General features: G+C 42.9%; 1 protein-coding gene across 2 annotated transcripts; it reads left to right on the forward strand.

Moving 5' to 3' along the window:
- The first annotated feature begins 2,268 nt into the window (after positions 1-2,268).
- LOC146206645 (uncharacterized) lies at positions 2,269-25,224 on the forward strand. Of its 2 annotated transcripts, none has more exons than XM_084591413.1 (4): positions 2,269-2,667; positions 4,433-4,584; positions 9,025-9,231; positions 22,908-25,224. In XM_084591413.1, the coding sequence occupies exons 1-4, from the start codon at positions 2,417-2,419 to the stop codon at positions 23,207-23,209; spliced, it is 912 nt and encodes a 303-aa protein (XP_084447539.1). In that variant the 5' UTR covers positions 2,269-2,416; the 3' UTR covers positions 23,210-25,224. The 2 variants fall into 2 exon arrangements, with proteins under 2 accessions (XP_084447539.1, XP_084447538.1); XM_084591412.1 differs by having other exon boundaries at positions 2,372-2,667; positions 4,457-4,584; positions 22,908-25,223.
- Positions 25,225-25,831: the final 607 nt, after the last annotated feature.

Below are 25,831 nucleotides of genomic sequence, written 5' to 3' on the forward strand. Positions count from 1 at the left end.
CTCAGCCCGCTTTTTGCTCGGTACAGAGTCACCAAAACGCTGTTTGATCTCGGTGGCAAACCGTTCCCAAGTTGTCAAATTGTCCTCGTTATTCTCGAACCATGTCATCGCCGTGTGAGTTAGAAAGAAGACGGCATTTGTGAGCATGGTGATAGGGTCCCACCGGTTGCACCGACTAACTCGTTCATAATGAAGTAGCCACTTCTCAACGTCCTCACCTTCCTCTCCTGCAAACGGTCGTGGTTCCCGGTAAGGCTGGCAGGGAATAGAGCTGGAGGGGGCAGGCCTGTCACCAGCCTGGCTTGCAGCGTCGCGGCTGGCACGGTTAGAATCGGTGTGGTCCATGATGTTTGGAAGCGATGGCAGTCCAGCAAGGCGGCGACTACGTCGAAACTCCAGTTGTTCTTGCTGCGCCGTACTTGGGGATCGAACGGAGCACCTTTCACCAGGTTTTTACGATGAAATAGCAAAGGGGTGTTTATTTACAGTGATATGGCAGGGGGATAAGGTGAAGCCTACTAGCCCCAGGCACCAACGCTTCTTCCTCTTCTGTCCCACCATCACCATCCTTCATCGTCGTCATTAGCGTGACAATATAATAATAATAAAAATAATAATAAAAGAGTGGATTGCACTGATACAACTACGATCTACCGTCCTATTGCTTTCTTTCGTTTTAACTCGTACCATATACAATAGCAAAAGCAGATTTTCTAAAATACAGTCTTCGTGGGGTGACTTCTCGTCAAGCCATTTATCTCTCGTCTGTTCTGAATCCTTGTTCTTTCCATATGCCTCTCTGAAACCTCCTCTCTCGTGCCATCCTTACCAAGCAATTCCTTGGTTGCTGGATCTTGCGCTTCCCTCTTTTCTACTATTCTAGCTTTTTTTTTTTTTTTCCGAGATGCCGACACACCCACGTAGGTCTGGAAACCCTTCGAGTTTGCGCAGACTTTCTTTACTTCCCAAACTCGCTCGGAATGGTGGCGGGATCTTGTTTCACCTTCTTTCGAGTCTGCAGCCGTCGTCCGACCCCACTCGTTTGCCGCGCTGCACTTTACGCCCCCCCCCCCTCCCTTTTTTTTAGTGTCAAACGCAAACGCACAGACGCAAACTGTTAGTTACGTGCGCGTTGGTAGCCAAAAGAGTACACGACAGGCATTATGAAAGGTGTTTTGCCGGCTATTTTATCGCTGTGGGAAACAATAATTTCGACCTCACAAGCCGACCTCACTAAGTTACGACCTCACTCAACCTCAAACTCACGCATGAGGTTGAGGTCTCATTTGCTGACCTCACTCAAAAATATTTCAGGTATTGCCGACCTCACCTCAACCTCACCTCACTCCGTGAGGTTGAGGTTGACCTCATGAGGTCGAAACCTCATGAGGTTGCCCACCTCTGCTCCCCCCCCATCTCCCCGCCGATCCCCACGTAGCCCCCAGGGGATACATGCGTCTTCCTTAATTTGCGTGCTCCCTTCTACCAAGTTTTTCTTTCTATTTTGTTTCTTCGTTGTCTTTCTTTTTGCTGCTCCTTCCTTTCATATTTGGCCTGTGCACCAGCTATGGTGCCTACAAAGGGTATGGCCCCGAGCATAATAATCATCATCAAAGGGTGCGAACATCAGCGCGGTGTAAAGAACCAATCCCAACCTTGCACAACTGCACTACCCTAGGGCACAGAGCATGAGAGTGATGCTAGTTCCTGGCGCTACGGGTTTGGGACGGTAGGTCGGCGCCGCTTGCGGCGGGGCTAGCCAGCCATCGGGTTTTTGTCTGTTGTGGGCCTTCATTGCACCCGCCGCCGCTTAGGCAGTGGACGACGGCTGTTAGTGCGGCGCGCGTCTTTTTCTCCCTTTTCTTTTTCTTTCTTCTCTATTTTCTTTTCTGTCCGCACGAGGCAGCGGAGGTGGCTCAGCTACAGAGCCTGTAGCAGGCCCGTGCATTTTCTTTTCCTTCTTCACAGCCACAACTGCACTACCCAACCTTAACCTAACTTGGGCCAGGTTGCCTGTCGATGTTGGACCAACATAAGGCCAATGTCGTCGTTTTTAATTATTTTTTTGTCCAGTTAGGAAGAGAGCTTTCCGAATTGAATTGACAGAACAATTCAGTATATATGTCCCCCGACGCGACCACCGCAACTCCTGCGCTCGTTGCTGCCACGCGCCGACAGTGGCTAGAGTAGCAGCATGCAGCGCGACGCGCACTGAGCGGTCGGGAGCCGACGGCGGACGCAACCGCTGCAACCGACAGCGGAGTCGTCGAGTTTCGATGATTTCGCCAGACCACCGTCTGGAGTCGCGGCGGTAGTTGTCTCTCCTCCATGTCTCTCTCGCTGGTGATGCTGGTGCGTTTTGCCGGTTTTGCTTTATGCGGGAACGACCGCTCTCGGCGCGGAGCGCAGCATCAAGATGGCAGCGATGGCGACGTCTTCGAGAGATGCCTACTTCAAGCACCGATCGCGCACCCGCACCACAAATTGGGGCGATGTAGAGACCTACCAGCTCATTGAGCTATGGCAGTCGTTTCGCTACGACCTCCAGCAGACGAAAAAGCGCCGACCCATCTTCGAGCAGATGAGCCGACTAATGCACGGCCTGGGCTTCAAGAGGGACGCTAACGAAATCCAAGGAAGAATCACAAACCTCGCCTATTTGTACAGGTCAGTCCGCTTTAACTGCCACTGCACTGCTCGCACACATCGAACCACCAATCGCAGCGTCGTAGCGCAGACCGGCCGCGCGAGCCGAACATTCCTCTACCTGACCCGTACGCGTCTCTCTTTCCCCTGAATGTCACCTGTCATATTCTTGGCTCGGTTTCGCGTAACTGCTCTCATCTCTAGCGCGGTGTGATTTTTCTCAAATCGTAACGTTGTTTTGACTTTCGATCTGAGGTGGCGAGGAATTGCTCCTTTTCGGCAATTGTTCGTCGAAATGAAAAACCGACTGGCTCGCTTTTTCCGCCAGTGTGTGCCGTCGTGCTCTTGTTTTCTTTTCTACGGTTTGCACCAATTTCAGTCGTTCCATTTTCGACGCGTTCGATCCGTTAAGTGGAATTTGACGCGTTCGATCGATAGAAGTGGAATTTGCGCGCTTCGCAGCGCTGTTGATTGAGTCATTCTTCTTGTAGGAGTTACGGCCGCATTGTGAAATTGTTTTGCTTCTCTGTTCGTCTGCTGTCATTTGCGCATCGCAATGCGAGCACTTTGCAAAAATAGCGTCGTCGAGAAATGTTACATTTGGCGAATAACATTTACGGGCCACAGGAATACCTGCCTGTGTCAAGCGCACCGTGTTTCAATCCACGATATGGGCCGCATTAAGTTCAGACATAAAACATCCTCTTGATGTCACGCGCGCGATGCGACTACTGGTTCAGGCGGCTTTCGTCTTCTACGCACTCTTTGCTAGATCGAGCGAAAATTGCTAAAATGAAAATTGTCCGTTTATTTCTGCCACGTTTCCCGGACTCCTGCCTAAACAGATATGCCGTGCCAGGTGAAAATAGCGGACAGTTCAAACTGATTGATGACCGGCTGGTAGCAACTGGTTTCGACCAATTTGTTCGTTCTAATAGGCTGCTATTGGAAAAATGGCCAGGACACATTGGGCAGGGAGCGTTGTGATGACCTGTGTAGTCTCTCTCTCTCTTTTATTTATTATTATTATTATTATTATTATTATTAATAAGCAGCATTACTTGGCTCATGCGTGCCGTGTGCGGAATGTGTACCGAACATGTGTACCGAACGTGTGTACAGAATGCAGAAAATTCTGTTTAGAGGTAGCTGTATTTGTATTCAAGCAGAAAATAAGAATACAAGCTAGGTTTGTGTATATTCATGTTATTATAATATATTAACTTGTTCGATCAGGATTAAGTATTTATCTTAGACCAGCTTTTCCAAGACATGGATAGAGAGAAACTGACTGCTTCAGCGGAGTGCTGTGCCATGTCGCAACACTCTGGATTGCTGATGCTTTCATTTTTGTAGTACCCTTGGCTTGTCCCTTATTTCTGGTGGGAATAATTTTGGTGTCAGATGTCTTTAATGTCTGTTGTTGTTTTTTTTTACTTTAGTACATGGGATGAAACCTTGCTGTGATGCTTTCAAGTGCAGATCCTGGGGCAAAAAATGTATGAATGCAGTAATTTTTCATGACGGCATTTTACATCAGTACATATTTTGCTAGGGTACTGGAGTGTGGCAAAATTTAGAATAAAATGAGTTGCTATCATGGGAGACACTGCTGAGCCAATGACGATCGAGTGCCTTTTGTTGCCTGTTTTTACTCTCTGCCCTATTCCTGTGCATATCTTGAAACCTCTGTTTCGTGTTCTTCTTTTATTTCTTATTTACTTTTATTTAATCTTTTTGTTGTACTGCTTGTAAGTGAGACACTGAGTGCTCATTTCTCTTTTAGACATTGTCCCCCTTTCTATTGCAGACGTGAAGGCAAGCTACGACTCGAGAACCCATTGCGATCACCTTGGAAATTTTGGGACAATGTACACAAAGTGCTTCGGGGTGAACAACCACGTCGCACACCTATTCAAGCTCGCCAAATTTTACCAAGTACACTGCTCTTTTAAGCACTATAGGTTTCTTTTTTATATATATATATATATATATATACATATATATATATATTTATAGGAAGAAAGGGATTCTTTGGGCTTAGTAAGAACTAGTTCGAGGAAAATCAGATGTGGTGAAGGAAGGGAGAATGTATTTGACGTTTCAGCTGTGGGACCAGCCTTCATCGGAATAAATCCTTCCGACGAAGGCCGCTGTCAAATACATTCTTTCTTTCTTCACCACATCTGACTTTCTACAAACATGTGTATATATGTATGCATTTTTATGCTTTATATTGATAATGATGTGCATGAAAAAGCTTCTGGAGATGCATGACAGAAAAAAAAGATGAAACAGATTTGCCTAGAAGGTAGGAGCTGATTGTTATCAATGGTAAACCATTTACTGAAAAAGCTGTTATACAGAGCTGTTGTCAGCAGATTCACAGCATATAGTCATGGGACCAGTGCCAGGCACAATGTGCCTGTTGCTATTGTTGTGGTTCCCCAGGTTGCCACACAGTATGTAAACCTCACTGTAGGTATTGGCTGTTATCGAAAGGCAGGCTGCAGCATAGCAAGAGCTTCTGCTGAATTAAGCCTGTTAGCAGAAAGTAATTTTCTCCAGCCAGTAATAGCATATGTATGCTTTCTGTACAATTGTAAAGCAAGCAAGTTTTTAGTTGTTAAACTTGTCTTGCCAAATGTATAGGGCATGCTTGGTTGGTGCAGTATGGTATTGTTGGCTGTATTTATCTAAATCCCTAGTTGAGCTACTGAAACTTAAGTTCTTCAGTTTCACTGTGCCTTTCTGAACTTTATCCAGCCAGTGTTGTTAAAGTTTTGACAAAAAGGAAGACAGTTTGTCTATAAAGTTGAAGTACTAGTACCAAAGACACTTAAAGGGAGGATATTGAACGTATCCGTATTTAAAAGCCTCAGCTCTTGAACCTGTTTCTCCTTTTTGTATTAGTGGTTTGCACAGTTTTCTTTTTCTTTTTTTTTTTTTTAGAGGCAGCTGACTTGCACATATATGTTGCCTTCACATTTGTTCTTGTGATCTAGAGCCACATTTTGTCATGTACATTTCATATAGAGTTTTAGTGCGTAGCACTAGCCGCAGTCACATATTTCACCGATGTCTGTCCGAAGCTGCTTTCTCTCTCTTACTCTCTCTACGTGAAGTTGAACTGGAGAAAGACAAGGAGGCGACGCACGTCGCGCGACTTAGCAAACCCGACCGCCGGCAGCTGTGTTTCGATAGAGGTGAAACAGAGAGGCATCCATGTGCTGTGCGATGTCAGTGCATGTTAAAGATCCTCAGGCGGTCGCAATTTCTCCGCAGCCCTCCACACCGTCACCTTTCTCTTTTCCCCCTTTCACTCCCACCTTCGCCCCTTCACTTACGGCACGGTTAAGGTGTTCACGAAGTGTGACAGATATCGCGCTTTTCCGTTTCTATAAACCAATCTACAATTTTTCGCGCACTTTAGGCATTTTAACTAAGGAGGAGGCGGAGCGCTCACAGATACTCCTTGTGAAAGAGCGTGGGCGTGTCACAGTTAAGGACGCTGTTGTGATCTGGACGCCAGCGTCCAAATCACAGAACTGTTTGTTCATATGCGCTGAACTGTAAAAAAAATGAAAATAAACTGTGTTCATTCATCTGCATTAAGTTTAAAAAAAAAAAAAAAGAAATTGAAAATAAGCAATGGTCCCACCGCAGTGGCGCAGTGGTTAAGATGTCCGACTGTTGTACCAGAGTACACGGCTTCAAAATTCGACCCCGACCGCCAGCGGCTGCATTTTGATGGAGGTGAAACGAAGAGGCGTCCTTGTGCTATGCGATGTTAGTGCATGTGCCAGGTAGTCGAAATTACTTCGAAGCCCTACACTTTGGCACCTCTTTCTCTCTTTCCGCTTTCACCCCCACCTTCCTCCTTTCCCTGACAGATGCAGCGCCTTTCGTTTCCTGTAAACTAATTTAAAATAAATAATGCACAGAGAGTAGAATCCTATGCATGACACCGTTTTATATCAAAGAAAAACGAACCATAACAAGCTGTAAAATGCAGAGTATAAAAGAAGAAGCAGTGCTGCGCACCTACTTCGCATTTGATTGAGTACTCAAATCAGCTGTAATTTTTGAATGGTAGACTCATTGCCCTGAACACCTAGTGCACTTATTCACATTGGTATGAACTCATCTGGAAAAAAACAAACCCGGTGCTGTTAACTGTTGTGAGCATTTTTCTGTTTATTTTAATTTCTCAATAAGTGTGCATACTCAGTGAGAAGAGCGCTTTTTTTTTTTGTTTGGCTAGCCATGAATACTGCAGCTTTTTTAAAATACTACAGATTTGCATATTATTAGCAACAGTGTTAAAACATTCTAGGAATAAAACACAGGACATGGACTTTTTTATCTATACTCCGTTTCATACATCAGGTGCAACGCAGCGAAAGCTACGCAAGTAGTCCGCAAGAAAAAAAACAGGAGGCGTATCACTACGCGCTCGTTCTGTAGCCGAGTGGTTCCTGCGGAAACGGGCTCTATTCCGAGCATACACGTTTGCAATAACTTGCTTCACACGCCTAGACATCTTCGCAGAGCGGATCTTATAGAAAAAATGCGCGCCAAAGAACCATTTTCTCAAAAAGAGATGCGCAGCGCGGTGGACATAGCCAGCGCCATCTAGTGGCACAGCTGGCAAGATTGCGGGGCAGCAAAAACGCGGCGCGAACAAAAACGACATAAAAAAACATACAGATTCACCGAATTCGACCCTTTCTCCCTAAAAAAGGTGCTTTTTATGAAGTTGATGGCAAATGTAAAATGTATTAAGCTTGCAGACAAAGCAACTATTATTTTCTCTCGTCAAGATCAGGCACTATTTTTCATCGCGGATGCGGAGAGCGCTAACAAGAGCTGTAGCTTTGGTAGTGTTGCACTTAATGTATGAAACGGAGTTTAGTGTTATCTATTTTGTTATAGATGTGTGCATTTGTAGGCAAAATTAAAAAAGAAATGGTTGTTAGACAGCACTTGTTTGTTTTCTTCCCTGTGAATTCACAGTGAAGGAAACATTCATTTGGTCACACTTGTATAGCGTAAAAACGACCATAAATATGTGCCAGCGTTTCAAATGAAGTCAGTAATAATGTTTTGCTGGGCAATGTCAGTGCTTTTGAGCAGCAATTGACACCGGTGACTGAAAAGATTAAACTGAAAAAAGCATTTTTACATATTTATTCATTTAGATAAAAAATGGTGCGCGTTGAAGTAGTTTACTACACTATTCTCGGGCGAAATGGTTTTACCTGAGCTGACTTAGTCACATAGTCACAATAGGCCTCGGAACAGGTCTTTTTGAGCTGGTGTCATTCAGAGTGGGCCCCAAATTAAGTGTATAAGTCGCTGCTGTATGTGTTACATCTGAATGCAAATTTTTCTTGCCGAAATTGTGCAGTGCACAATTGTACCTTGACAGTTATTAGCCAGGAATGCAGACAGGAAAGACTTCCCATCTGTTTCTACCTAGAGATGGAGTGTCCACTAGGTTTCGGGCTGGTACTTGCAAGAGCTGTTTTACGCCTGCTTTGCTTTCAAATGGAATTGGCCAACCCTGTTGCTTCTATCACCACTGGGTTTAAGCTGAAGTTAGCTTCTGGTTAGGACCATCTGCTTTCAAGCTTCCCTGTAATTGAGACTGACTACTGATCACATGACATTCAAAGTAAAATTAGACTGCACACAGACCAGCAAATTTCTTGTTGGATGAGCTCGTCCTTATTCGTACCGTCCACAAGTACTTGAATTCCTTTTTTGAATATTTTCACCAAGCAGTTGTGTACAAGTAATGACTGTAGGTTTGAGAGCATGGGAGCAATGAAGCAGCTAGATTTCTTCACAGCCATTGCATATAACTTTGATTTGATAAGCTCAGTTCTGAGCTGTGCATCCAAAAGCCTTTCTATTTCAGCCAGTAAGAAATTTTAGTTTTTTTGCAACAAAAATTTTAATTCTGTAGCGAGAGCTTTATTGGTCACAGTCTCGCCATTTTGCCGTGCCTGTCCGTGCCTGTCTATTAGAAGAAGGAAAAGAATAAGAAGAAGACAGATAACTCATTAATTGGTTGAGGTGAACAACAACAGCGAGTGGCTAGGACAGAAGATTCGTTTGAGCGTTATGACGGTGGTGTGCCCCAAAGTTCGACTTGCAGCTTGCAGTTTGCAGCTTCACTTGCTTACTGTGTGCTCTATCAAATGCTAAAATAATGTAATTGAAAGAAATTTGATTTGGGATCTTTCAAAAATATTATTATATGTTTGGGTTTACTTACCACTAGACAGTTTGAAATGGGGAACATGCTACATATATTAAGGAGGTAGGGTATGCTATACATTTTGCTTTTTCCTCCGGTTTTTTTTTCACCAGAGCCTGTGTCATTGCCGAATGCAGAAGCACGGATGATTCCACCTGACACCACGCTGACAGTTGTCAATGTTCCCCTGCCTGACATTTCTGTCGTCAAAGTAGACAACCCGAGTGTGCCTGAGAGCACATCTGCTGGGGATGGCCGGAAAAGCCCTCTTGATGAATCAGCAGCTGCCACTGAAGCTTGGACAGATCATTCTGCAGCTTGTAAGAGAATGGCCACTATTTTCCTCTTTCCATCTCTTCTTGTATTCTGCATGTCTCTATGAAGTAAGGTAGGTAGCTACTAATGAAAAATTTCTGCTTTAAATGGGGATGTGGGCAGTAGAGCGAGATCAGCATACCGACCAAATATTTACACAGTGTGCCTAATAAAAATGTTTTTGTGAGCAGCTATTTTTACTCATATCTAAGGAAATGAAAAGAAAAATATATTTTCGAATGCACTGTAGCAACCAAATTATAGCCCCCCCCCCCCCCCCCTCTTGCCCTTCTTTCTTTATTTCAAAGACACCGCGGTGAAAAGTCACCCCCTTATTGTATAACGATCATTGGCGGGAAAAAGGTATGAGTGCCTTTTAAGAATAGTCAGCTGAAGTCAACAGCTTCTATCAGCATCGCAACGTGGGATGTGATGGCGCACAATAAGCAGCTCAGTAAGCCGTTTAGAGATTGAGTGTGCCAGCTTTATGCACCACCTGCGGCGTCCACTGCTGCCGACTGTCTCAGTGTCGTCAGCATGGAAATCTCTGTATGTAATAGATGGTGCACAAATCTTTTAGGAAATATGGCATCAGCTATGGGCTTGACAGCACAGAAAGTGGTGAAATGTAGGACATGGTCAGCGAAGAATTTGTCTTCTGACTCAAGTTCACATGACTGTGTAATGCTCGCACACTTCCTAACCTTGTGGCATGTCCTGTGCATTCAAACAGGATTAAAAGATATTTAGCGTCATCACTGGGCAGCCGGCTGAGTTGCATTTATTTCACAGTAAGGGTGACCTGCAGTACCTCTGCCGGTCAGTTTTATATTATTTTATTTTTTTTTTATTTTTTCATTTTTTCATTTTTTATTTAATTGGTCAGTTGAGAGGTCGACCTATTATTCTGGTTTTCACAGTAGGCTGACACAGAGTAACATCAGTCAAAATTAAAACAATGTGTTTAGTGGGTTATGTCAGCACTTACTATGAACACAGGTGAATGTTCATTTTATGCTGTCTCCAATTCATAGTCTCAAAACAGGAAGGTGTCTCGAATGCACCGCAGGTGACGCAGAAACCCTCGCAGTTCTCAGCGTTCTGATGGATGGCGCCACACGACTGCGACCGCTTTTGGACTTATAAACAGCGAAGTAAATTTGGAAGCACTACACATTAGCAAGAAAATGCTTGATATTGGAGTAGTATACATTGAGAGGCAATGAGAATAACTAGTTTGAATACAAAGTTTAGCGAAAGTGAGTAAATAACCAAAATAAGGTGCATATTTTCCAATAGTTCTCAGTGTTTACCAATCGGTCTCGCAACCTTCAGGTTAGTATTTATTAGTGTGCGCGAAACAGTGGGAATTTTAACAAATCGCTTGCCACCAGGCTGATGAAGATAATGATGCCTGTATTGACTGGTCATCCATAATTCATCAACTGGTCAAACCGAAAAACATTCAGGGGATATAGTCCAACCAGGCATGCAGATTCTCTGAGCAGTGGTGCAGACCGCTTTAAGCGATCTTAATTTTAATTCCTTCATTTCGCTATCAGATTCTGCTCAGCGGGCTGAGCTGTGCAGAATCTGATAGCTTCTATGTGTTCTTTATTACAGGCGTTAAATAAATGAAACTTGAAATTTGTGGCATAGTGTGAAAATAGTTCACGCACAGCAGAAGAGCCCAGGCCAGACTGTGAATCAGTCCACGTGCTACTGACATTGCATAATATTGTACTCGTAACATCACTGGGCCTTATGACTAGCTTTATTGTCAAAAAAAGCAGGCTACCCTAAAATCGGTGTCACTGATGAGCAAAAGAGCACATGTACCACCTACAACACAAACATCACGGAAATTAGACCTTTGTTTCCTCATTTTAGAAACGCTTTTGACTCTACCGAGGTTGAGTCGATGGCAGCCCAAGAGCTCGAAGGTAAAATGTTCCGCAACACTTCAAACAAGCAGCTGAAGCTGCACGATGTGGTGTCCAGGAAGGATGATTCCTGTGGGCCCTTCTCCGTAGACGGGTCTTGATTCGCTGCATTGATCTAGGACCGTGTCAAGCTGCTGTGAAGAACACGGCACGGTGTTAACTGTTTTGACACCAGAACATCGGGCATCTCAACAGGCCTTTTTAATTCCTTCCCGACTTTCGACAGGTGTACGAGTCAGTCGGGAGCCTTGTTAGCACCGCATCTTTCACAAGATGCACTCGCTGCGGTGTACGTACGATTGAGTATACATGCATGACCCTTGCGCATGGCTTCCCATATTTTCGACTAGATGAGGCTCATGCTTCTCACAAAGAGTCTGAAGGTTGGAGGAAACGGTCCCTATGTGGGATGGCATTTCTCCACACTTTCAAACATTGGTCTTTTAGTACCGAAAGCAGTGACAACCTTTCTTTGCACGACTTGTAGCCTGTAGTGCATCGTGGAGCAAAGTCATTTTGTCCTATCATCGAAGCTCTGTTGTCAGCACCATACACACTTACAATCAAAATGCAATCATGTTTCAGTCAAAGAACAACAATCCAGACCGAATTGGAAGTCCGTGCCAAACAAAACTTGCATTCGGCGACGCGTTCACTGCGAGCAGGTGACACTGACGCACATGGTGAGGGCGCCTGCTTTTATGCATCGCCATCTGTCCACAGGCAGCAGAACTGCAAGACTTATCATGCAATGTTTGGACTGCGGCCAGGCGGCGCCTTTGGTACACATTTTTATTCTTACACCATGCTCTAATTATCAGTAACAATCATTTATTATACTCTAGTGAAAAAAAAAAATAAGTATGACCACTCTATATGCAGGCAAAATAGGGATAACCACAGAAATGGTCACATTCAAGTGTGTATGAAATGTGCATTGTCAGCTTTTGAGCTGAGCTGCTGCAGTTTTGGGAGAGGATTAAGAAAAAGGGCATTGTTTCAAACCATCTTGAGTAGTGGTGTAGCCAGAACATATGTGCGGGTTGTGGTGGGAGTATTAAGCTCCCCCTCGCTGTGCCCCTGGTCTCGAAATGCCCTGATGACGCATTGAACAAGTGAGGCTGGTTTGTCCAGGCTGAATGGAATGAAAAGCAGCTTAACGAAACAGTGAAGGCTCCTGAAGACATAGAGCTGCCTAAAATTATAGTTTCGGTACTTTTGAGGGCCTTGCATGCAGAGTGCTATCGAATAAAGAACAGCAGAATGTAATTGCACTATATGTATTAGCATATACATACTTCTTTTGCCAAAAGTGAAGTTAACCAATGATGCTGTTCCTGTTTTGGCCTATCAATCACAGACCTGTCTGTGTTTCCTTTTCCTGTGGATTCAGAGGACATCATAGATTTTCCTTGTCCTAGCTTTGTTATGAAAAAAGAAGCGGTTTTCTTTTAATTCACACTTAAATGCAACAGTTAGCCTATAACGATATAATTTCCAGACTGGCATTGTGTCTGCTTGAAGGGACAGATCATTAGTATGAGCATTATATGGGACACCAAAAATTAGCCTAAGTATCTTTTTTTGGAGGACGAAAACCTTTTCCAAGTTTTTTGCGGTGGTAGAGCCCCACACCAAAAAGAAATAACAGAGGTGAGAGAAAAAAAAAAGAGAATCATAGAAAAGTTTTTTTATGCCAAACGGTAGGTAGTATTGTTCTACATCTCAAGAGCACCCCAACAACACTTGACAGTTTAGCGCAAACGGAATCGACATGGATATCCCAGACCATATTTTGCGACAAAGTGATCCTAAAAATTTTAATTAAAGGAACCAACACCATTCATTAAAGGAGCTCCCACCATCGGCAAATTGTTTTTCCTTCCACTTTGCATTTATATTTTTTCTCCATAAAATCATCACAGGACTAACTCTGGTCAAGAGCAACTACAAAACAATAAAAAAATATTTATATACCTTGGACTTTTATAGACTGTTGGCTCCTTTAATTTTATTATAACGAGCCCTTCATTTCCCCTTCAATTTTCTCCCCAAGAATTTTAGTACTGTTTACTATTTCAATTTTTGTGCTGCCGTACATAAGATCTGCACTTAGATCGACATATTTTGATTTCGGTCTGAAAAGTATAGCTTTAATTTCAGTAGTATTCACTCCTAACTGGTTCGCATGAGACCATTGCCAAAGGATTTCAAGAGCAGAGTTTGCTATGTTGGCAAGGCGCACACAGTCTGAGGCCGAAAAAAATATGCTAGTATCATCGGCGTATTGGGCTTCGGTGCACGTATTTACAAGATCATTACTATATATATGGAAAAGAAAAGGTATGAGAATACTGCCTTGAGGAACTCCTTTTACAATCGGTTTTAGGTTAGAGCAGTGATCACTTATTTGAACGTACTGTCGACGGTTCCTCAGGTATGATTCAATAAGATTCAAGCAATGGCTACCTACTCCATACATTTTTAGTTTTGCAAATAAAATTTTATGGTTAATACAGTCAAATGATTTTGTGAAGTCGACAAACAAGCCGAGTAGGAGCATCTTTTTTGAAAACTGTGATAGAATAAACTCTTTTTGTTCCAGTAATGCTAGTGCAGTAGACCTATACTTTCTGAAACCAAATTGAGCTCCAGTAAGAAGATTATATTTATCGAAAAAACGTGAAAGGTGGTTGTGAATAATTTTTTCTAAAGCTTTGGAAAATATGGGTAGCAACTTGCGTCCTTTCTGGAAAAGTAGCACTTGATAAACAAAGGTTAAATATATGCGTAATAACGGGAGTAATGATGTCAAAAACATATTTAAGAGGTCTGATCTGCATACCTTCAAAATCACAACTCGAATTATTTTGAAGCAACATAAATATAGACTGAACTTGCTCATTGCTGACTTGCTCAAGGAAAAAGGTAAATTCATTACTGGGACACATAAATTTTAAATACTCAGATGGGGGAAAATGATCGTCATTCTGCACAAAATAGTCATTGAATATATTTGCTAAGGCACCGTCCGATACGTCAACATCACCAATGTCAAGTTTATCAGTCTTCGGGCACATTTTTTTACGTTTTAAAACTGTGTTCAGTTTTCTGCACGAAAGATCACGTTTACGAGAACAGCCATCAAGTTCAGCATGAAAAAAACTTTCTCTGCTTAGTTTTATTTCCTTATTTAGCTTGTTTCGGTATGTCTTAAACTTCTTTAATTGCTCTGGATCTTATTTTAATGAACTCGTGATACATTGTATTCTTATGATTAATTTTTTTTCCTACGCAGTTTGAATTTTCCTAACTGAAAGTGGTGTCTGTATGTGTCTAAATTTGATCTATGAATTTGTTGTACGTCTCATCAGCATTTTTAACAGAAAGAAGATATTTGAAATCACAGTTAAGCACGTGATTACGGAAGGCATCTAGGCGAGCAGTATTGATGAGTTAAAATGTGGAACACTGTTTTTTGTCATATTGGTTATGCCTGTCTAATGCTATGAAGGTAAGAAGGTGGTCACTCAGGTCACACGATATCACACCTGCTGTGTTGCGTTCATGTACAGAATTTGTAATTATTAAACCTAACATAGTCGCACTATATTCCCTGGTCCGGGTTGGCGATTCGATTTTATTGGAGCACCCATTTGAAACAATAAGCGCATTCATACTTCTTTTTGCGGCGGATTCTTCGAGAAAATCAACAGTAAAATCGCCTGCTGAAGAAACAAAATGTCCAGCATCTGAAATAAACCCCAAAAATTCTTCATAAAATTAAAGAAAGTGTTAAACGTTTCCATCAGGTGGCCGATAACAAACGGAGAAGACTGAATTATTTACTTTCGCAGTCAGCATCTCGTAATCACTACAGGAAACAAAAAAATGAGAAAGTAGTTCACATTTGATCCCTTCTTTCAATAAAAGCATTACGCCGCCACCGCGATTGTTTTTACACAACTTTTCAGTGAGCATTATCACATCAAACAAAAATGAAAAAGAGGAAATGAAAAGCCCTGTAGCAGCTTCTTTGTTACAAAGTAGGCGAACATTTATTTGAACGCATTTCACAGTGGATAGCCCGAGACAACAGCATTCACCTCATGCAGCAAAAGAAAATTCTGATGTGTTGGTCTATACATCGCAAATTATAAAAGAAACAAAGACAGTCAGTCTTGGCTGCTTAGCAAGGTTATATCAGAAAGTCTCATTCACTGCAAATGACTATTGCAGAATCGCTATCAGCCTTGCGAACATAAATCTTTCCATTCCTGAACCAGACATATTTGTAGCCCTTTTCTTTTGCCATATCCTTTACTGTCCGAAAGAGTTGTCGGGACCGAGCTGTCATATTCTCTAGTATGAAGACACTGCTTTCACTGTCCCTGAGTCTGCTTATTTTCCATCCATTTGGTCCTCCCTGACTGCTTGCCTGGAATAGCACACTATTATGCCGGGGATCTTACCAGCTTTGGTTGGCAGGCGGTGCACAGCATCAACATCAAGTTCGCTCAGCTCTGGAACTTCCTATAAACTTGCCACTGAGTTCAATTTCTGAAGTAAATCTTCTCTCGGAGTATCCTGAATCCCATGAAATACTAAATTTAACCGACGGTTTCTCCACTCCAGGTCATTGACTTCAGCAGCCAGCTTTTCAGCCTTTGTTTCACCACTCTGGGTTCTTTCCTCGAGCTTCTGTACCCCTGCCTTCATATCTTTTGTGTTGTTTTCTTGTTCAGCTAGACGCTTCAGCAGTTCATCGTACTTGTCAGATATAAGCTGAATACTACTTTCTATGCCTGAAACCGTCTGCTTAAGAGGCATCAATCCATCAAGCTTTTCATTCATGCTCACGAGAAGTGACCGCAATTCAGCTATCTCTTCCCGAGTGACCTTACCACCCTGATTTTTGCCCTTCTGCTTAGTCGTTTTACAACTAGGACATGTCCACTTTTGCTTTGCTGATGCACTCCGACTTTTATACTGCTTTTCTTTGAGACCACCACAGTTTCCAAAATGGTAGGAATGGGTACATTCTACACATGACACAAAACCATCCTCGGCATCAACAGCATCGTTACAGGCGGGGCAAAAACTCCTACTCGACATTGTCAAACAGAGTGTGGTAAGAACCAGCAAAAGCAAAAGAAGTGCACAGAAGTCACAATTTGGCAGCAGGGCAGCAATTGCTTACAAAGCTACGAGTGACGTGTAAGAAAGTCACCAACCTGCGAAAATCTAGCAGTAAAATTAGTGATGCATCCACGTGCTGCCACTGCCACCAAGTGCCAGGAAAAATCTCGGATGCTGTCTTTATCTTTGCGCGCTAGTTTGGAGCGCTGCTCGTGGTTGCACTTTACAGGTAGATTCCGCAGGCACGGCCCACAGCCATGATGAGGGAAAGCCAGCGCAGTCAATACGTCCGGTCAGGTGGCAGTAAAGCGTGAATAACAAAGCTACGAAAATCCAGCAGTAAAATTAGTGATGCGTCCACATGCTGCCACTGCTGTCAAGTTCAGCAAGTTCAGCAATTAAACCTTGAGAGCGCATAAAAAATGAGTCATATGAGCATAATATTTGGCTGTTTTTTGCATTTAAAACTGCATTCCTCCTTAATGTGTATAATAGTGGCTGTACAACACTTATTATCTTTTTTTTAACTGTGACTTCTACTGTGAGTTGAGTCTTCCTTTCTGCAATTCTGCATTATTTGCTAGCAGTAGTTTTCGCAATTACAGTACAATCGGGTTACGATAGTATTTGGATATAATATACCAGTGTTGTTTAATTTGTCCTCCTATTGAGCAGCAGACAGAGCTTAATTTTAAGTATTCCTCAGCATACCTTGTATGAAAGAGCACTGAACAAGGGTAGAGGTGGAGCCTTAGTTTGCAAGCCAAGTCAACATTTCGACAAGTGGACTTGTCTTCGTCTGGGCCATTGGCTCGGCTTACGAACTGAGGCTCTCCCTCTACCTTTGTTCAGTGCTTCTCCATACTGTGTAGCCATCTTCTTTCTCTCGTTCTACCCTGGATCCTCAGCATACCTTGGTGACACATAGCAATAGCTGTAGCAGCTGTTGCAGCTGCGATTTTATTATTACCGTTTATAGCTTACACATATAAGTTTTTAAGTTGGCTGATACCTAACTTGCTGCCCAACCTCTCCGAAGAAATAAAGCCGATTCAAAACTTAAGTCAATGCTCCTCCAAGTCCTTACAGCCCTAGTAGGTCAGGGAGCGATATCTGCAGCATGTATGTAGTTCTTCATGAACCCATGCTCACTCACCTTTCATTCATGGACCTCCTATGCAGTTGCCAGCTTTTCTCTGAGCACTTTAGCAGCATTTTACATAAGTAAACCCATGACGATTCAAAATTGGCTTAATTGAAATCCCGAAAAACAAGAGTTTCTATGATCCCTCAACTTATAATGCGAATTTGACCCGATGATTCGAAGCGAAGAAGTGCACCAATTTGGTTAATTACTATGTGGGAAGGTAGCTTTGAATGAGCAGTAGGTAGCTTGTGCCAGTGCCCATTCCCGACAGGGCACATGGGACATGCATCAAAAAGAGTAGTTAATTCGTACACAAATCACCTATGCTTTTGGGAAATTCGAACTATGCGCTCTATGCCCCAGCTGCTTTCCACTGGCGATCACACCCTCGGATGAGCACGAGAGCAACTCCCAATAATTCCCTGGGGTGTAACTACACGGCCCTGCAGATCTGCTGCAAATCATTCAGGCTGCACTGAAGCATGGAAGGCAGTGTGGAGCGCCGTGTAGCTTTTGATCTCAGATTCCATTGTAACGTGGTTATAAGTGATTACTTTAGGTTGCAGCACGTACGCTGTGTTGCCGTCCCATGGGAAACCACAAATTGAAGTGCGGCAGTGAAATGAAGCAGGGCTGTGTACCCCGCATTCTCGCGATGAGATTCATTGCCTGGGCCCGATATTTTTGCTAGTTAATTCGAACATTTTTCCTAGCCCCGATCACTTGAAATTAGTGAGATTTTACTGTACATTTCATACAAGGTTGATATTGCAGCACACACGCAGGTTGGGATGCCTTGAAGCAACAGTAACAAAGGAAGTTACCTAATCATAAGGCCAACTGTTGGTCTGAAATTAAAGACAGTAAATCAATGCTCTTACTAATTAGACCTTCAAGGGGCAGAATAAACTGATGAACAGTCAACCTCTGCTAATGATTTTGTGGTTTCAGATTCTGAGGATGAACGTTCTGGATGTTTTTGATGATGATATTAGATTTTTTCGGCATCCCTTTCGGATTGAAGTGGTAGCTGTTTTTACCTACGTCACCGAAAAGTAAATGATGGGTAGAGTAGTGTGTAGAGCTCATCGTCTTTATTAGTGGGCTTCATGCAGTAGACTCGCCGGTGAGCGAGAGTACATATACAAACACCATAACCGAATGGAATAACCTGCCATTATCATCCCTTCAGGACTTTGATGCCTTAGAAAAGGCCGTGCATTGATTTGCTGTCTTGCTTGTACTTGTGTAAATTTTATGTTCATGTTTTTGCACTTTATGCTTTTCCGTTTTCTTTTGGAATTGTTGCCCCTCCTGCCAGGACCCTTCACTGGGCCTGCAGTATGATCAAAAAAATAAATAAATAAAAAAGAGATGTGCCTTGGGGCACGGGCTTCCAGTCAGTATCGCATATCACCTCACAGTGCAGTTGCATTCTCACGCTGCGCACACACCTGCACATAGTTTATGATGCATCCTCTTCTCTTGAAGAAACTAAGGCTTGAATCACAGTCTGTAAACACCAAAAGTTCCGTCAGTGAATGTGATCCAGTCATTCATCATCATCATTATCAGCCGGACTATACCCACTGCAGGGCGAAGGCCTCTCTCATTTTCCTCCAATTAGCCCGGTCCTGTGCTAGCTGCATCCACTTGACCCCTGTGAATTTCTTAATCTCATCCACCCACCTAATTTTCTGCCGCTCCCTGCTGCGCTTACCTTAAAGGCCGTGACGCTGATTGTGGTGCACGGACCGATACTGTGCTCGATACCGTGAAGCGCGTTTTTATCGCTTTCTTTGCAGCGCGAGATGCGCCGAGATTAGTCTGGAATGATCGCTGGCAAGCACAACTGTTTCCATATTATTCCGGACTTGGAATCCAATTGGTTACTTTTCCATCTGTTATCCTCTCTTTGAACTGCATGCCCTGCTTAAGCCCAATTCTTCTTCTTAATTTCGACTAGAATGTCGGTAACTCGAGTAATTTTTCTCACCCACATTGTTTCCTACCTCTTAACGTTACACCTACTATTTTCCGTTTGATAGCTCTCTGCATTGTCCTCAACTTAATAGAACCCTTTTCATTAGCCTCCAGCTTTCAGCCCCACAGGTGAGTACAGGTAAGATGCAACTGTTGTATACTTTCCTCTTCAGGGATACCGGTAAGCTGCTAGTCATAACGTTTGAGTACCTTCCAAATGCGCTCCATGCCAATCTCATTCTTCTAGTTATTTCCCTTTCGTGGTCCGGGTCTGCACTCACTACCTGTCCTAAGTAGACGTATTTGCCTACCACTTCCAACGTCATTCCAAAGTCGTTGGCGTATCCCAAATGTCGTCGAGGTCTTCGGTCCCTCAAGGATGTTCTTGCTTGTGGGGATCGAGAGGCCGCCTCAGCCGACGTTGGAGTGGTCGTTGTCATTATCTTACAGGTTGTCGTCATCCGACGAGTTGACTTTGAAATGCTCTCTTATTTGCAAAAGATGCTATCGGTTTCGACTCGAAGATTTTTCTATTTTTCGTGACGGATTGATTTCTTTGACGACCTTGGCTTTTAGCTTCCATATTTCGCCTCGAATTCTGGCAATTTATCCTTCTGTGATTAGTGGTGAAGTCTGTTGAGAGGGCAGAGTATGATGGTGCTTTATCACGGATGTGCTTGGTTCATTGTGGAAGTCGGGCAACAAGGTTTGGAGCTGTTGTCCTAGGAGCATTTTCGCTTGTGACTGACCATCCTCTAACGATGTGGCTCTGTAACTGATTAGACCAAGCTAAAATTCATCCTTCTCTTTCGTTGTTTTCTTTAGGATCCTGTTCACTACTTGCACTCCTTTCTCCGTGAAGCCATATTTGATGTGGGAAACCTCGGGCTTGATGTGTACTTGAAGTCATATCTTTCCGTTAAGAGGGCGAACTCTCGATTTGCAATCTGCGGACCATTATTCATCCACACTTCCATGGGTATACCATATCTGGCAAATATGGCTCAATGTTTTTCAACAGCTGTAGCTACTAATATCTCAGGAAGCAGTTCTACTTCTGGAAAGTTTGATAAAGCATTGTAAACACACAAATAGAAATTTCGGCATGTTAAAGACGTCTGTGCCCACTCTATACCATACCCTTTTAAGTACTGGGTGGAGTTCACAAGGTGGCTTGTATGCATGCCTTTTGCACAATCGGCATTTCTTGACAAAATTCTCGATGTCTGCGTTCAATCCGGGCCAGAAAACTAGAAGGCAAGCTCGTGCCTTACATTTGTTTAGCCTCAAATGTCCTTCATGAATCTTTTGCAATGTTTCAGAATGCATACGTGTGGGTATGACATGTATCCTTTTTTTTAGCAGGGTACTGTTTACTTTTGAAAGTTCTTTCTCAAAGGGCTTTAGCTGGTCAGCCAGCGGCTTGTTCATTTCAAGGCATCTAATGGCATCTCCCATCGCTATTTATTTCCTTTCATAACCTATGCAGTGTAGCTGACAACTGATTTTCAGAAGAATGCTCGCAGCATGAATTTCGGCATCATCATTGGCGTCGTCATTTATGGACTTCTCTACAGACAGAAGCTTGGGATCGCATGATATCAGCTAGTCGTGGCTGCTTCCCTGGCACATATTCTGGTTGTAACTGATACTTCACCAAACGAAGGAAGAAATTCTGCAGCCTCGGTGGCATTTCGCCAATTGGTTTCTTTGAGATTGCAGTTAGTGGACTTAGTGGACTATGGTCTTCCTCAAGAATGAACTTCTGGCCTTATGCAAAGTGGTGAAATTTCTCACATCCCTAGACTACAGCTAGTGCTTCCTTCTTGATCTGAGAGTACCTTGATTGGGCTGCAGTCATTACATGTGAAGCGGGCTTCGTACAGTGGGCTTTGTACAGCAGACGCGCCAGCGAGCAAGAGCGACAGAGGAGCAAATACATATACACAAAATAGACGTACCTCAGCGCGCAGTCTTCCGGTCTGTATCACGTGTCACCTGACACGCTGTGCACACACCTGCACATAGTCCATGATACAGTGGCGAGTGCTGCCTTGCCGAGTAAACAAAGTGGCTATTTTATTCTTTTTTTATTATTATTATTCTATTCTACTTTGCATGTTCTAAGCTATAATATTTTGGTTGCTGTCTGTGACAGTCAGCGCAATTTTTCCTTGCTGTTTTTATACCACCAGTATTTTAGTCTTCTTTGGCTTGTCTATACCACTCGTATTTCTACCACTGATGTGTTAACTTTGACATCTAGATGCATAGCTTTACATCTAGATGATAGATACTATCAGGATTCCTTTTTGAATCAGGCTAGTGGTGAGTGTCACCTTGTTTCCTAAATTAAAGTGGCAGTTTTATTTATTTTGTTCTCCCCTCCTTCTTTTTTAAAATTTCAATCTTATTCTGTTTATTGTCCCCCATTTTAAGCTATTTTCTATGTTTTGAGTTATATTACTTCCATTTCACATGCTTGCGGCAATGCCACCTGTCATTTATTCGTGAAAGCGCCAGTCCGAGTGCTTCGGGTAAGTGGCTGCGATAGCGCTGTTTGGAATACCGGTGGTGGAACAGATTTGCATTCGGGTTAAGCAAGCTTTTCGGCTCATAAAGTTGTGTGCATCCAGGCAAAACTATAGAGCTTAGTTCCAATTAACCAAAAGCTTGGATTAGTAACGCTTTCATATGCAGAATTATACACACATGTGATAATACACACACATTAATACAGAATGCAGAATTATACACACATGTGTGTAGGCTGTAACCACCTTTGGCACTGCGAATAGTGCAAATAGCTAGACCTCATCCCTGCAAATCTTGGTGGTTAAAAAAAAAAAAAAAAGGCACTATTATTTGTGATGATGAAGTATTGTGCTGATGGCTCAAATCGAAAGTCCTCATTTCTCATGGCCTATCTTCTGAACACTGTGTCACCAGGGGCCTTAAAACTTGAACACTCCCCTCATGTCTTGCTACAATACCACAGTTGGCATTGTTGCTTCTCATGTAACCCTTCTGAGAGCAGGTTGAAAGCAGCAGAATGACTGTTGAGGTCTTGACTGTGGCTGCACAGTTTTATGGCAAAGGCATGGCAGCACACCGGGCTGTTTTCTACGCTAGCTCGCCTGGCAGCTAAAGAAAGCATTTGCTTCATCTAGAAATCTTCATCTAGAAATTGTACATGATGCATTTTAGCCTATGCTTATTAAAAGTTTGTATCACCCCAAAAATTCTTTTTTCCTGTGGTTGTATCATCAAGATTGTACTGTATAATATTGGTTATGACACCTTTCTGCAAAAAGGGTAGAATGTTATGCATAATGATTACTCCTTGGTGTCGGCACTGCTGCAAGCATGAAATGCCCTTGAATTGAGCCATTTTTAAAGAGGAGCTTCTTTTGTTGTTGTTGTCGTTGTTCTGAAAGAACTTTTCTTCTGTGCTGTTTTTTTTTTATAGCTATAGTGAACGGGGACCACTCAGAAGATGAAGGCAGCGACAGCTATCCCCATGCACACTTGAGCTTCCCTTCAGAATGCCCATGTGACATTCTCAAAACTGTTGTTGAACAGCAGCGCCTTATGGCGTTGCAGATTCTTAATGAAGAGGAAATCCGTCATGAGGAGCGAGTTCGCATTGTGCTCGAGATGGAGAACCGGCTGAAGCAAGAGCACAACAACTTCAAGCTGGCACTCATCGATAGACTTAACAAAGGCTTCACCCAGATTCTAATGGCGCTGAAATCTTCCACCACGTCCTAGGGGCCCTGGTGGCCGTGGCTCGTTGTTGGCAGCGGCGTTACCCTTCGGAGCGCAGTCAGAGGGGCTGGCCTGCTTTACCAGTGCTGCCCTCCTAGAGCAACTGCCCAAATGCAGTTGGGCGTTGCTTATTATGCAGTTTTACCATATGCAATTTATATAAGCCTTTAAGCATCTAGTTCTATTCTAATACCTTAGATACTCTAAGCCGGGAGTGGGCCTAATGCAGTACTGAAGACACACGTGTTTGTGTGCGGATCAAAGTGTGGCATGGTGGTAGCAGCTAGGCTTAGGGGCAGCCAGAGGTGCAAGACTTGTGTGTACATCTAAAAAGCCTGGGCTGGTTCGCAGGATCAAACAAGGCTGTTTTTCTTCAAAACTGTGATAGGGAGTACATGCCTGGTTATGAACAAAGTCACTGATGTGGATGCATCTTTGTGCCCAATTTTGGGTGGAATAAACTGAGCCATGATTGTTCACTCCTGAATTGTGTCCGGGATAAATCATCTCACTAGGTGGAAGAGGAGACTGTCTCGTTTGTGTCTTCGGGCTTGCCCAGCTTGCATTTGGTCGTGTTGATTTTTTAATTGCATAAGGTAGGCTAGGTTTTACAAATATAGGCACCATACCACGTAGAATTACTGTGTGTAGGGCCCGGAAGTCTACAGGATTTCAATGCAATTTCCAATGCCAAACTTGGCACATATAAAAGCCTTATTTCTTGTGGACAAACTTGTGTGAGCAGTGGTCAAGTGATGGCATTTGTGGCTGTTATGGGCATGTGTTGTGCTATGCAGTCATTAGGCCCTGTGTTGCGGAGTGTGTGCACCACTTTTGGTGCTGCATTATATCAATCATTTTAGTTATGTTCAGCCTTATTATAGAGGCAAAATGTTTTGTTTTTTTTCCTGTGCTTTATTTTTTTGTGTACTTTTACTTTGAGGAGCTGAAAGTTTGAAGCTCTGAGTATACTCATTCTTGGCTTTTCAATTTGAAACGTTTTGATAAGAATAGCCTGCATCTCATGTGCTGTTTTTTTTTGTTTGTTTGTTTGTTCATACCTGAATTTTCATATGAACCTTGCTTCTGCCCATTCTTCTTTGGTGTGCTGCGAAAACATTGTTCCAAATGTAATTTTATCAACTGAAAGCAGCTTTAAACTGTTTTTAGGTCTGTTCCTCACAGAATAAACATCATAGAGACATAGTTTCCATTTAGTGCTTTATGCCCACTAGTTACTGAGGCAACAAATGTGACTTTTTTTTTTTGTATTTGTTGTGAGATGCCAATCAACTTTTACATTGCTGTGCAGTGTATTTTGAGGGAAGCAAAGCTCGTAATTTACCTGCCCCTATTTTGTTTTGGCATTGATTCTTGGTACAGACAGTGAACACGTGTGTACTTTCATCTGTTCAATTTATAACCTAAGATTTCGGGCCCTAGTCATATATGGCTTTTTTGATGTTTCACTATTTTTACATTGTGTGATGCACATCTTTTATAGGGAATGTATGGCCAGAGCTTTTTTTCTTTTTTTTTTTTTTTCTTTTCTACGTGCAGAATTTTTGCGCTGTCACTCAAGATTTATGTATGTTCATTTACACCAATATTTGTTTTTGGTAACCGACCTTTGATAGTTGCCTGGAGGTACATTTTACCTCTAAGAGCTTAGTGGCATGGGCTTTTACAAGGTTAACAAGGAGCTGCATTTGAGTGTGCAAAGTATGTTCACATGAAAGTAACAAGGATGAAGTGCAGGCATATATCTGCATAGATATTTAGTTCCTCAGCCTTTCAGTCAGTGCTTTGCTTAGAGTTTCTAACATGTGAACTGTGCACCAGTGAAAGTGTGTACATATGTGTGCTGCGACTGGATCATGCAAAATACATATCATACTTATTACCAAGTTGCATGTGTTATTCCAATTGTGCATTTTTTCACAGCATTAACACCTGTTGCTTGCTCATAGTGATGCACAAGATATGATTACAAAGAATAGAACTGAGGTGGAATTGTAATAAAGTGCAGTCCATACACGACTGCTAGGTCTGTTGGGACTGCTAGGCGTTAAAAGCAGCACAAGCGCTCGCGTCGGCCTTCTTTTGTCTTCATCCTTTACACCTGCTTTCATCATGCATCCAGCCCAACGAGCCCACATACTTCTCCTCCTTACTGCATTACTCTATTAGCAATTCTGACAAAAAGCATGCAGACCTTCTTGCCATCTATGTTTCTATATTGAGCCTTATGTTTCTGTAATGAGGAACATTCCTCATTCCTGCCATTATGGCTGTAGAAACTAGTCAAAGAATTGTAAGCTTAGTTTTTTTGCTTGCAATTTTCAAATAGAAAGCCCTAGGCATAACTGTACTGACTTAAAATTGCTAGTACAGTTTGGGCATCTACATGTCCAGTCATAAACACTAGTGGCTCCAAATTAGTGGCTTAATTTGTTAGCCTTGTTTCACCAGTTTCAGGTTGTCGCTACCATTCTGTCTGCATGCCCCATTTCGCAGCGAAAGGATAAACAACTGCTTATGAATATTTAAAGCTGCTGGTTTCGGGGCGCGATCACTCTGTTCCCCTTTGACGAAAAACAATTTGGAATGGAGGCACTGACCTAG

Source organism: Amblyomma maculatum, chromosome 1, assembly GCF_055883805.1.
Source record: "Amblyomma maculatum isolate TAMU_Amacu chromosome 1, ASM5588380v1, whole genome shotgun sequence".
Taxonomy (NCBI): Eukaryota; Metazoa; Arthropoda; class Arachnida; order Ixodida; family Ixodidae; genus Amblyomma; species Amblyomma maculatum.

Coding starts and splice junctions, on each gene's coding strand:
- LOC146206645 (XM_084591413.1), top strand. CDS start 2,417: ATGGCAGCGATGGCGACGTCTTCGAGAGATGCCTACTTCAAGCACCGA. Junction 2,668..4,432: donor AACCTCGCCTATTTGTACAG/GTCAGTCCGCTT, acceptor TTTCTCTTTTAG/ACATTGTCCCCCTTTCTATT. Junction 4,585..9,024: donor AGCTCGCCAAATTTTACCAA/GTACACTGCTCT, acceptor TTTTTTCACCAG/AGCCTGTGTCATTGCCGAAT.